This window comes from Paramacrobiotus metropolitanus, unplaced genomic scaffold, assembly GCF_019649055.1.
Source record: "Paramacrobiotus metropolitanus isolate TYO unplaced genomic scaffold, Prichtersi_v1.0 Parri_scaffold0000006, whole genome shotgun sequence".
In the NCBI taxonomy this organism is placed as follows: domain Eukaryota; kingdom Metazoa; phylum Tardigrada; class Eutardigrada; order Parachela; family Macrobiotidae; genus Paramacrobiotus; species Paramacrobiotus metropolitanus.
In genome coordinates, this window is record NW_026570226.1 from 430,015 (window position 1) to 442,318 (window position 12,304).

General features: G+C 39.5%; 3 protein-coding genes across 6 annotated transcripts; 2 read left to right on the forward strand and 1 right to left on the reverse strand.

Annotated features, from left to right (window-relative positions):
* Positions 1-779: 779 nt before the first annotated feature.
* On the reverse strand, positions 780-2,756 carry LOC129581953 (transcription factor LBX2-like). Its single transcript, XM_055473278.1, has 5 exons — positions 2,161-2,756; positions 1,476-1,583; positions 1,294-1,387; positions 1,159-1,180; positions 780-1,091 (listed from the first exon to the last, which is right to left on the reverse strand). Exons 1-5 carry the CDS (start codon positions 2,522-2,524, stop codon positions 954-956), a joined length of 726 nt encoding a protein of 241 aa, XP_055329253.1. The 5' UTR covers positions 2,525-2,756; the 3' UTR covers positions 780-953.
* Positions 2,757-4,679: 1,923 nt separating this feature from the next.
* Positions 4,680-9,547, forward strand: LOC129581514 (Na(+)/citrate cotransporter-like). Of its 3 annotated transcripts, none has more exons than XM_055472639.1 (11): positions 4,680-5,274; positions 5,403-5,552; positions 5,680-5,795; positions 5,979-6,037; positions 6,268-6,597; positions 6,708-6,765; positions 6,866-6,994; positions 7,677-7,772; positions 7,989-8,298; positions 8,618-8,779; positions 8,879-9,547. In XM_055472639.1, exons 1-11 carry the CDS (start codon positions 5,167-5,169, stop codon positions 9,215-9,217), a joined length of 1,857 nt encoding a protein of 618 aa, XP_055328614.1. In that variant the 5' UTR covers positions 4,680-5,166; the 3' UTR covers positions 9,218-9,547. The 3 variants fall into 3 exon arrangements, with proteins under 3 accessions (XP_055328614.1, XP_055328615.1, XP_055328616.1); XM_055472640.1 differs by having other exon boundaries at positions 5,411-5,552; XM_055472641.1 differs by lacking the exon at positions 6,866-6,994.
* Positions 9,548-10,104: 557 nt separating this feature from the next.
* On the forward strand, positions 10,105-12,239 carry LOC129581869 (WD repeat-containing protein 5-like). Of its 2 annotated transcripts, XM_055473147.1 has the most exons (4): positions 10,105-10,276; positions 10,376-10,685; positions 10,772-10,967; positions 11,392-12,239. In XM_055473147.1, the coding sequence occupies exons 2-4, from the start codon at positions 10,434-10,436 to the stop codon at positions 11,955-11,957; spliced, it is 1,014 nt and encodes a 337-aa protein (XP_055329122.1). In that variant the 5' UTR covers positions 10,105-10,276; positions 10,376-10,433; the 3' UTR covers positions 11,958-12,239. The 2 variants fall into 2 exon arrangements, with proteins under 2 accessions (XP_055329122.1, XP_055329121.1); XM_055473146.1 differs by having other exon boundaries at positions 10,105-10,685.
* Positions 12,240-12,304: the final 65 nt, after the last annotated feature.

Consider the following 12,304-nt stretch of genomic DNA (forward strand, 5'->3'; position numbering starts at 1 on the left):
GTGGCCAATCGTTTCACGCTCCGACAGTTGACGTGCGAATGCTGTATCATGTCCACAAACAGAGCTAATAATAAGCTAAGGAAACGACTGGTCATGACATTCATCAAAAGTTAATTTTGGTTTCATTTTGAGATATGATCATCGCACATGTCCATGGCAGTTAGTTGAGCTACAAAATTAAAAATTCTGCTGTTTCGGTGAAGTGTTAACAAATATATCATCGGCTCGGCATAACTATAACCAAATGAAATGCCGATTTTGTCAAGTCGGATCAAGGCGCGTTATTTACCCGTACAATTTACGCAACCTTATGCTGGTAACGAAATACGCATATTAATTTCAGTATACCTTCTACTTGTTGCGCTGCGTATTTGGCGCTACTGGATATGTCTAGGAGACTAGGACAGTTAGTGTTTTAGGTTGCTTAATTTTTAAAGCTGTGATGAGACACAATCATTGGATTTAAAAGCATCTTATACACCATACTTAATGCCTCTGGCTTCACCATTAGTGGTAGTTTCTGTTATCGTAATCGCACCGTCATCGCATGTATTCCGTAATATAAATTACCAGAAGAAGCTGCAGTACTGTAACGGTGTAACCTGCTTGTCCTGCTTGTTTTGACTTCGTTGACGAATTTGAAGTAGATGATTAGCGTTAACTGCGGACTACAAGAATTTTATGAACACTGCTCGCACAAGATTAAACAAAATCACAGCTGGAAAAACTTCGCGTGCAAATTCTCACTTTATTTTTGAAACTGCACCACTTTGCTCAGTCTCTTTTTTAGCTTTCATGACTGGACTTCATGTAAACACATAGTGTCATAATAATGAAAATCGCTGTGTGTAATATTTAATATCAACATCCAAGATACGCTGTAAATATTTCATATGTAAAAGTAATGTTCAACAGCGCGTATTGGTGAGAAAGATCATAAATAGTCGTTACTATCAATTAAGCCTTTTGACATCCAAGTATTTGGCGGCTCGGAACATTGCAAGATCCCGTACGTCGAAAAATGATTTCTGTATAGCATGCAATCTTGTCGCCGTAACATCTTTTTTTAATTCCTCTTGATCGCGTTTAAGCTGTCAAACCGGAGGGGTTAATTTAGTGCAAGAAAAAGGTGTGAAAACAAGGTATTATTTTTCTTACTTTAGCTCTTCTGTTTTGGAACCTACAATAACAAAATTGGTTCACTTATTGGCACGAAAACAACTTTTTTTGTACTATTCTTTAGTACTGATTAATTATGAGCTGGTTTACATATTTTGATCACAAACAACTCACCATGTAATTACTTGTGCATTGCTCAGGTGAAGCGTCTGGGCAATATCGTCGCGGTCAGCTGGCGATAAATATTTTTGATATAAAAATCTTTTTTCTGCAAAAAGGCCAACATGAGATGAGCGGTTACGCTTGCAATGCCATATGCGACATCGTTGATCCGAATAAAATTACAAGTTACTTACCTAACTCGAATACTTGATGATTGGTAAAGGCGGTGCGGGATTTTCGTTTCTTCTTGATGCTGCTGTTCGATGAACCGGTTGCTGAATTATTATGAGGACTAGCTGTTCCTAAACATAGCACGTCAAGCCAACTGAGTTATGTCAAATCTACTTTTCCTATAACTGTGTAATGTGTATACGGGAATTTAATTTACGAGTTTTAACTGCACTAGCAAATTTGGGAAAAGGTCACCGCATGCGCGTAACTAATTGGTTTTTGTAAGTGCCCATAGTACGTTTGAGATTTAGATTTGCGAGATGGAGCACATGATGTACTATACTACGGCGTCGGTGTCGCATGCATGCTACTATTTTTTTGCACAAAGTATTTTAGGGAGGCTACTTACAACCCGATGTATAATGTGATATTAATAATATGGCAAAGTACGCCTGTGCAAAGATTCATGCTGGTAGCAACCATCAAATAATTCTACGAATAGTAGGTTGCGGCGCGCGCACCAAGGACACAATGGTTATGAGCATTATAAGTAACCTTTACAAATCAAGCAGATCTGGTTTAACTTTAACAGTTTTCTAATTAGCCAGTACGGAAACCAAAAGAACATCCAAGTTAATCCATTTTAAAATTAAGTTTCTTATGGACTTATTGCAATTGCAGATCTGAGAACACATAATGCAGTTTTACCTGCTCGTACGTCTGCTCGCTCTAATCCTTCAAAGGTTTTGCTGGCCATTTTAAACAACGCATCCAGAGGCGAACCTTTCGTCCGCTTGGACTCCTTCGCATTTTTTGATCGCGTGCCATCAGTCGCAGTTCGAATGCACGGCGGTTCAGGTAAATCCCATGGTCTGACAATACTTTGCGAGGTATTCTTAGTGGAAGTAAACGTATCGCCAAGAATATCTTCTATGAAAAATCCCGATGACCTTTTGGCCGAAGGCACCTTCGCCGGCGGTTCGTCGCACTGCACTTCCATTTCATCCATTGGCAAACTTTCCGTTTTAAGGGCACAGTCATACGGAATGTCCACATTTGATTCTTCAGACATTGTCGACAAAATTAAATAAATTTTGTAGTCATCAACGTTAGCAAGATCGCTGTCCACAGTAGCAGGCCATACTGCACGTTATGCTATACGGATCTTATTATTGGTGCGTTGGCGTTTTCCAACCAAGTTGTGTGGATCTTTTAATAAATAATAATTCGAGTCACTACTTGCGCCAGTTGTACACTGTCTTGTTTTCGTACATAAGCCGACGTATAATACTGGTTAGACCTCGTTGTTGTTTGACAAGATTCGATCTGGTAGGCAGGGATGTTTAGCTTTAACTGTCGGCATATTGACAGCTACAATTGATGCGCGTCGTTTGTCCCGCAACCGGCATCACAACCAACTAACCAATTGGCTACCGGTTAGGATTTTTAACGACCTGCCTCTGAAGGTGGTCATGTGGTTAACGGAACGAGAATACATACTTACAGATACATATCGATACCCGCAACTCCACACACTCAAAGCGGCAAATAAATACATTTGCAGTTCCGCTGCCAAAGCGATTTTGGCGATGTGGGCCGCCTTAGCCTATAACTTGTCTGCCAGCACACATATTTAGTGAAATGAGCTTTCGTCAAACGTCGCTTGTCTATTAAAATTAATAAATATTGCATTCTAATCAACATACTCGGATGCGCACTAGTTTAATGACGGCGTCCAATAGCTCAAAGATCAGCAAACGTGTGAACATGTGGTGAACTGATCATCCTTGAAAAGCTGGATAGTGAATACACTGAATACAGACATACAGTAACCATTCCTGCTAATCTGTTGTATGCTATAAATGCGTTTCTATCAGATGGCATTATTTGGGCTTCTTACATCCAGTAAATTTTTATAACTGGCCGTGATGTTTGAATAAGCTGCCAAAGTGCAGCAGTAAGAAGTAAGAACGGTTCTGGGTAGTATTCCCGGTTCTATTCGAGAAAAAAGCGCCCATGTCTTCTTCATCCAAAAGATGTCTTTTGGATGGTTATTTTTCGAATTTCAAAAAGCCATATTATAGTTCCGTAGACCATGTATTTTAGACGTGAAAATGTACATAAAAAGGGGCTCCATAAGTATACTGAAACATGCCGTTCTAAAGACGGCGTTTTATGCTCCGATGATGTCTAAAGCACGTCAAAAAATTGCTTGCCGTAGAACCGGGATTGCCACTGAGTATATGTCGCAAGCTTATATATGAAATTTACAGTATGCAGTGCTGCATATATGGTTAAACGATAATTTTTTGACTGGTGCCCTTTGTGCGTGGAGCAATCACAAACATCCGGGAAAACAGCAAATATGTGTTCTTCAAATCGAATAATTAAAAACACAATGTATCTCGATTAGGTTGTACATTCTATCTGTACATTACTCGATTAGATTGTACATTACTTTTTTTATTTTTATATAACGATTTACAGTAAACCAGGGCTAGTCCTCGTTTTTTGCTGATGTAGTTTTTATAATACATCTTTAACGCTTTGAATTAAAGTGATTGCAAGCTATTGCTTGCAATCACTAATTTAAAATATACTCAACATCAGAAGTACCGATAAGATTTGCTATAACATACACACAGAGTACAAAATCGCAATCTTTGGTGCCAAAAAGCTTCCATTTTAATTGTGTAGTCCGCTACAGTACTGGTAGAGATAGTGCATACGGAGCAAGATATAATATAGCAACGATGTGGTCGATCAGCAACTGTACATGTGGCAATGTGCCCTGTACAGTACAGTAATGGTCCCTATCGAATGACCATGCTATCCACACTGCAGTAAATTAAGTAGCTAGCCGCTCCTAAGCAAAGTCCAAAAATGTTCACCGTCTAGTTACATATAACCAGCCGTATTGGACAGTGATATAAAAAACATCAGTTTATGAGGGAAATAAATAGAAGTACCAGGCCTTCGCGAACGGTCTTTACGTCAGTGCCAATTAAGCTACGTTGAGCTGAATAGAGTGAAGCTGAGTTATGATGGCCGCAAATAGGACGTTCTGTAAATTATTGCTTCTTGTTTTTAAAAAGCTATAAACGAACGTTATCTGAGCTGATTGTGAATGCTCCCTGTTAAGATTAGCGTATTACGCTCGTTAAGATAACCGAGTATCTTCAAGAACCTGCGATGCATCACCTCGTGGTATCAAAAGGTAACCAGCCTGCTGCGATGTCAAATTGTCAATACGGACTCTGCGGACGGACTCTTTCGGTATTTTCGTAATAAAATATAGAATACTGTAAATACTTGTTTACCAGAACTGGACATTTCAACAACTGGTGCATTAATTATATCATAATCTGGTGTTTTTCTTTGGTTCTAAATGTACATAATCTGTTAAATAACTATTTTGATCAGTTTAGAATACCGCCGAACATCGGTAATCTCATTTTGTGTACAATGGATTTTAGTGGAGCTAGCCAATCTTGCGATCTATAACATCGTAATATACTTACGGTATCAGTATCAATCATCCCCCTTCAATTGTTTTGTGTAATACAAAGTACACGTGAACGCGACGTTTGCTTATTTGGCGGGAATCGACGGAGCTAATTGTTGGTTCTGCAGCAGTTTTTGTACATCGTTTTTAATTAATTTTACAATTACATTCGTTCACTAATAACGATCAGCTAGTGGAGTTTCAAAACAATGGGACAACTGAAGCATTTATTACGATTTTACTGGAAACCGGTTACCGCCGTTGTTTTGCCGTTTGCACTTCTTCCGTTATGTTTGGTATTCGAAACAAATGTGTCGGTAAGATATAAAGTCATAATGCAATTAAGTTCGTTGCAACGTGAATGAACCATATGAATTATTAACGTGTATTTGCCGCGTAACCGGGAAGAAAGCAATCTCATAAAGCAGAAATTAATTGATATCAGGCCGCTAGGTGTGGCTACGCAATGATCTTGATGGGATGCTATTGGATTTTTGAACTGATGCCCATTCCGGTGACGGGATTGTTGCCGGCAATACTCTTCCCTCTGTTAGGCATCCAGCCAGCAAAGGATGTGTCGAAAAGCTATTTCCAGGTGCGACATAGTTTCCTCGTACTGAACTTACACGGTGACCAAGAAGTACCTGCAAGGTCACAAGCGCACAGGCTTCGATTTGAGTGAATTATTGTTCTAAATTTTAATTTTAATTGTTTTCCTGCAGGACAGCGTTATGTTGTTTGTTGGTGGTTTACTTGTTGCTGCCGCGGTCGAGCAAACGAACCTGCACCGGCGAATCGCACTTAGGGTGCTTCTCCTTGTTGGATCAAAACCGCACTGGTATTGAATTAAAGGATTGCGTTAGATACTTCAAAACCTGAAAATTTTCATGACATCAGATATGCAAAGTATACCGCCACTGAAGTGGGCATCAAACAAGATGAATATTATTATTGTCAATAGTCATATACAGTACTCGTGTATTATTTTCTGACGCATGTTCATTTATTGACGTATTAACAGGGTAATGGCTGGATTTATGTTGATCTCCGCTGGCTTATCAATGTTTATCTCAAATACAGGTATGATGTAGCCTATAGTTTAATTTACCCTAATGATATGTCATAACAGCAATCCATCGCCACCGAAAAACTTTCAATTTTTTGTAGTGGTTTACGTAGATATAGTTATGAGTAAAATACTGCGTTCTGATTTGTCCGTTATGCTTGTCACATATGAGCGTACAAATAAGATCTATGTTACGTTAAGGAAAAAATATCACATAAAACTAAAATTCGTGTGTATTTTTTAGCAACTACGGCGATGATTTTACCAATCGCTATTGCGGTAGTTATGGAATTAAACAAACAGCGGTTCCAAATAACAATGTCCCGGTCGACTTCGATGGCCAGCACAAGCATAAGCATGAAGCCAATCGGAAATTCTGTATCTACCCATGAACTCAATACTCTTTCGGGATCTGCTCAAATGCGCATTGGCTTGTCCAGTACTGCTAACATTTCTGACATCCCGGACAACGTTACCGATTACGAAGCGCTAAAATTTGAAGACTTTCCGGTTAGACAGCAAGAAATTTCCAAAGCGCTGGTTCTTAGCGTTGCGTATGCGTCCAGCATTGGAGGTAGGGCACTCGTGTTGGCAGTTATATTGTTGTAACTTCATTGTTGGTGTTGTCACTTTTGGTATATGCAAGAAGTGTTGCACTAATGCTACTTTGCATGTATTTACTAGGAATGGCGACTCTCACGGGAACCCTAACTAATGTGGTCTTTATCGGAGCATTTCAAAAGTACTTTAATAATGTATATATCTATATTTCGAAGTTGTTATACGTAGGTAGAAACTCGCGTGTTGTGTAACAGTTTAACAAGACTGTGCACTGGTTCCAGGAAATACAACTCCACAGAGGCAGCGGAAGCGGTTACATATGCCACATTCAGCATGTTTGCTTTTCCGACCATGCTTCTATGCTTGGTTTTTTCGTGGTGTTGGCTATCGTTTCTTTACTTTGTAATACCGTAAGTAATTGGTCAGTATTATTTAAAATTTGTAAGCTAATTCTTTGGATTGGTGGCGTGCACTGACATCCTTAATGCGAAATATACTAGAGTAGCACGCTTCTATAAATAAAAGCTTCGTAAGCTTTATAATTTTTCATTTGAAATATTAGTAAGTATTGGTTGAGCAAATTTCGCTTTGCATATGGCGACATAAAACTAACGATTAAAACAAAAGCCATTTCAATAAACATCCCATCTGCAGCAACTAGCAAATACAACGTCATCCCACAATAAGACTGCACAAATGGGAAGTTCTCAGTTTGGGGTTTACTGAAGTTTGTTGTCATATATATACTCGTAAAACTCAAAACCGTTTATACCAATAAACTGTCTGTACAAGTAAATCGACTTTGCCACATGCAAGCACTAATTAAGATTCTAACCTTCCCTGCAACCGCTGTCTCACAATTTTCAAGGAAAATTTAGCCTGTTTCGATGTCCCTGTTAGATGTTTGGTGATATCCCAAAGGCCCACACACTTTACCGGTTAAAATTTTTAACGGAACCCTGAACTATCCTCTCACTACTACACAGTCATGGACAGATTACTGTACTAGTAGAAGTTTAATAAGTAATAATATAGTAACAGGAAACCAAATCAGAATGTATTGCGCACCTACTTAAATATTTTTATTTACAGATACCTCCGGACAAAAGAAAAAGACAGCGATTCGGAAATGGAAAAGAATATAAAAAATATGCTTCGAAGAAAATACGAAGAACTAGGCAATTGGAGGTAGAAATCAGTAAATTCCAAGCACTAATCTTGTTGCCAATATTGCAATAACATTTACTGCGTTAATGTACTTTTAATTGTTATGGCATGCAGTTCTTCCGGTTATAAGCGCGATGCATCTGGACTATGAATTATTCTAAAAGGCATTGCTGTACATGTATGACCATAATAGGAAGAATGCAAGGTAATTAATGTACTTGCATTTTCACTTTACAGGTTTGCGGAAGGGTCTGCTTTAGTGATTTTTGTCGTTTTGGTTATTCTATGGTTCTTTCGCGCGCCAGGATTTATGCCCGGCTGGGACACAGGATTTCCTGCCGGCTACGTGTCTGACGCTACACCAGCAATATTTATGGGATTTCTGTTGTTCTTATGGCCCAATGAGCTTCCATTTAGAATAAATCAGAAATCAGAACAGAAAACAAAGTACCGAGCAATTCTGGCTTGGAAAGAAACATGTAGAAATTTTCCATGGGATGTCGTGTTGCTTTTAGGAGGCGCTCTGGCTTTGGCCGAAGGAGTGGAAGTGGGTAAAAGTAGTTTTACTAAAAATAAGTTATGCACATCTTACAAAACAATGCTTATGTATTTTAGAATTTACAGTACGGTACTCGTTACAGTCGTAAGACAACTGAATCTTTAGTAGGATTTAGAAACCTAAAAGTAAGGACTAATCAACGAAAATTAAATGTGAATTGAAACAAAATTTTGTATGTGATTTTAACCACTCTTCAGAAGAAAATGAAATCCCACGCATACGAGTATTCATTAAAACGATTCGAGCAATAAGAAAATTTAGTAATTGTTGTTTCAGCCTATAAGGTTTAATTTTCAACTAAATACAGATTTCTGGTTTAACGGATGTCCTGGGCGATCAGCTTGGCACGTTAAGCTATCTTGAACCGGCAGCGATGGCGACAATTCTTGGGCTAATTGTGACGTTCTGCACGGAATTCGCCAGCAACTCGGCTATCGCATCCATCTTCCTCCCTGTTGTTTCTGAACTGGTACGTATTATTTATATGATTATTTTATCGCTACAATGATTACTGTACTATTGAACGAAGTCATTAAGTTATACTTGATTGCATCATATGTGGTTGCAGGCTGAAAAGTCACATCTAAATCCGCTGTACTACATGTTACCGGTGACCTTATCTTGTTCCTTCGCCTTCATGTTCCCGGTGGCCACTCCGCCCAATGCCATCGCTTTCGGGTGTGGATTTCTGAAAGTCAGGGACATGGTCAAAGCCGGGCTGGCGTTAAATTTTGGTTGCTTAGCCGTGACCTTGGCTGCTGTACACACTCTTGGATATTGGATACTGGATTTAGGTGTGTACCCATCTTGGGCCCCGGGTTTCAACATTAGCGCAACCAACACGTCCACGCAACCAACGATAAATTTTGAAATGCTGTTGAAAGCAATTCCACTGGATCATCACTGATTTATGGTATAATGGGTTCATGCGTTTGTCAGTTGGTTGGTGCAGGTGCACACTGCACAGCTGGATTTGCCAAAATTTGCAGATGTTGTTCCAAAACGAAAGCATACTCTGGGTCGGAAATAGTCTATTAAAGCTCTTAAATGTAAAAATGTAAAACCTAAATTAATATCGTTAATGGCATTTGCCATTTGTGATTGCAGTTTCCTCTTTAATTGCCTGATTGCAGTTTTGTCCCTTTGGTCATGATCTATGCGTTTTTTTGTCGATGCTGCCGATTGTATATATGTACGAGTTGCTGATAGCACAGTTACAAACAACGCCAATAAACGACAAAACTTACCATATGTAGGTTGTTCAACTTAATAGTTTAGTAAAATACATTAAGTATTTACAAATTTACGAACACAATACAGTTGTTGATTACAAATTTACATATACACCTGCTTGTTTTTACTGATTTTCGTTTTGTCTCTTTCGTGTGGTGACTCTTTTCGTGGATAAAGCCGTAGATAGTACTGAATCAAGACCGGTACAAGTACTCGTACCTAATGTGAGTTCCGGCTGGAAGACGGAAGTAGGAAGTTTAATTTTTGCTTTCCTTCTATTAAACTGAATGTAATAAGCCGTATTCACAACTCCGCATCTGCACACCCAAGTATCACACAAAAATGGACAGCAGACTTGCAGAATGCATCGTTGCAACTTGCAAATGAAAATTCAGAGTAAAAAAAATTGATCTTGCTTTTTGAATAACGTTGTTCCGTATGCTCTGTGACTGTACTCAGTCTGGACTCTGGAGTCGCACGTCTACCGCCGAAAGGCGCCTGTAGTCTACAAAACACACTCTGCAAATGTGGATGCTGACTGGCTGGCAAAAAGATCTTTTTACAATTTTCAATTTTTTCAGATTTTACTTGTAAAGCTTATTTAGTTTTTAATTTTCCAAAATGTCCAGTGTGCGGGATTAGCTGCTGACTGGTTTTTCGCATGTAAATATGTTGTTAAGGTACTTAGTCATCTGCAAACTGCTACATTGCCGACGTTGAGAAGTGATAACTTGTGAGTTGTTCAATGTAGCATCTAGCACTAGACTAGCAGTAGCATCTAGCAGCTCACTTTTGCACTGCTCTGTCCGTACAGTGGAATCTTCATTTTAAGTTTCCATTTTCCTTATCGCATACATTGTCGTTACAACATCTGCGGGTCTGCACACGCCATGGCAGAAGCCACCGATTGTGCACGGGCTGAGCCCGTCTCCAGCCAGGATGGAACCACGAGGAATTCCTCGACTGCTGAAAATAAACCCACTGTTCCTCCTCCCAACTACATTCAGATGCACGGCACCCTGTGCGGCCATACCCGTTCGATAGCGTCGCTGAAGTTCAGTGCGGATGGAATGTTCCTAGCCAGTGCAGGCGCAGATAAAATGGCCAAGACATGGTGCGTGAAGGATGGAAAATTCGAGAGGGTACGTTGCGTGGTCTTATCGCGTATGTCGCAGAACTGTACTCCTCCTCTCCAGGTGAAAAATCTGTACTTTGTTTTTTATTGTAGTCCTTCATTGGCCACAAACTGGGTATTAACGATCTAGCGTGGTCGGCGGATGGGAAAAATTTGTTAACATGCTCGGATGATAAAACGCTGAAACTCTGGAATACCAGCACGGGAACTCCTTTGAAAACTTATAAAAGTCACACGAATCTCGTATTTTGTTGTGCGTTCAATCCGGCCAATAATCAGGCAGCCTCTGGTAAGGAAATGAAAGCATGTACTTATTCGAAAGGCTTACTGTATTACTTACCTGCTTTAATTTACGCGCATAATACGGCGCATACCTTGTTACAAGATGGTTAAATGTGTAGAATTATAACCGTTCTGTTCTTCATGAAATGTTATGTATGCTAATTAATTTGTGTGAGAACAGTTGTTTTTTAAGTCCGCAGCATTAGACAACAAAGTAAACGGTTTCCTCGAATGGACGGTTTAGTAACATCTGCTTTTCAGTAAGAAACAGCAGTACACATTCAAGATTAAACCACAATTTTATTATCTAAATTTTTATAGATTTATTTCTTTTTTGTTTTTGCGATATCAGGAAAGTTCGTTTTATTTGTGTTTGTTGTCGCAGTTACAATAAAAATCTAGAATGTTAAACCATTTGTCAAATCTTATAGGCTCGTACGATGAAACGGTCCGTATTTGGGACGTGTCAACAGGCAGCTGTATTCGCGCTCTTCCTGCTCATTCGGATCCTGTCACGGCCGTTGATTACCATAAAGACGGGCTCTTGCTAGTGACATCCGGTTATGATGGGATGATTCGCCTGTGGGATCCGAATCAGGATCGCTGTATTAAGACCATCAAGGAAGAAGATGGCGTGCCGATCTCACATGTGAAATTCTCTCCCAATGGCAAGTATATTATGGCGGCCACATTAGACAACCGGATCCGCTTATGGGACTATCAGAAGGGAAAGAAACTGAAAGATTACACCGGTCATCGGAATGAGAAGTACGCCATAGTGTGTAATTTTTCCGTGACGGGTGGAAAATGGGTTGTCAGCGGGTCGGAAGACAATGCTGTATATTTATGGGATCTCCAGACGAAGAAGATTGTCCAGAAGATCGAGGGACACAATGATACAGTGGTAGCTGTGGCGTGTCATCCTAAGGAAAACATTATCGCTACTGGCGCCTTGGAAAAAGATAAAATGATTAAATTATGGAAAAGTGACCATTGAACAGCTTGAAACCACGACCTGCGGGAGCTTTTATCCCACATTCGGCATGCGTAATTTCAGGGTTGGAATACATGTCTGCTTTTGTTTTCATTTTGATTTTTAATCGTTTATTCTGGATTTACATTGACGAATATTGCTTGTTGGTGGCGTGAATCCGTATTGTATTCTCTCAACAAATCAAAGTAGCATTTTCACGTTGTCAGCGTTAACCCGTATCTCAGTTTTTATTGCACTGTTTTCTTGAAGAGTTTTGATTTAAACTGTCAAATTTCGTTGTCGGGACGAATATTGCGCATGCCTGGAAACTTGCTATGGTAAGTAATATTGTAATTTTTAGTTCATTCAGT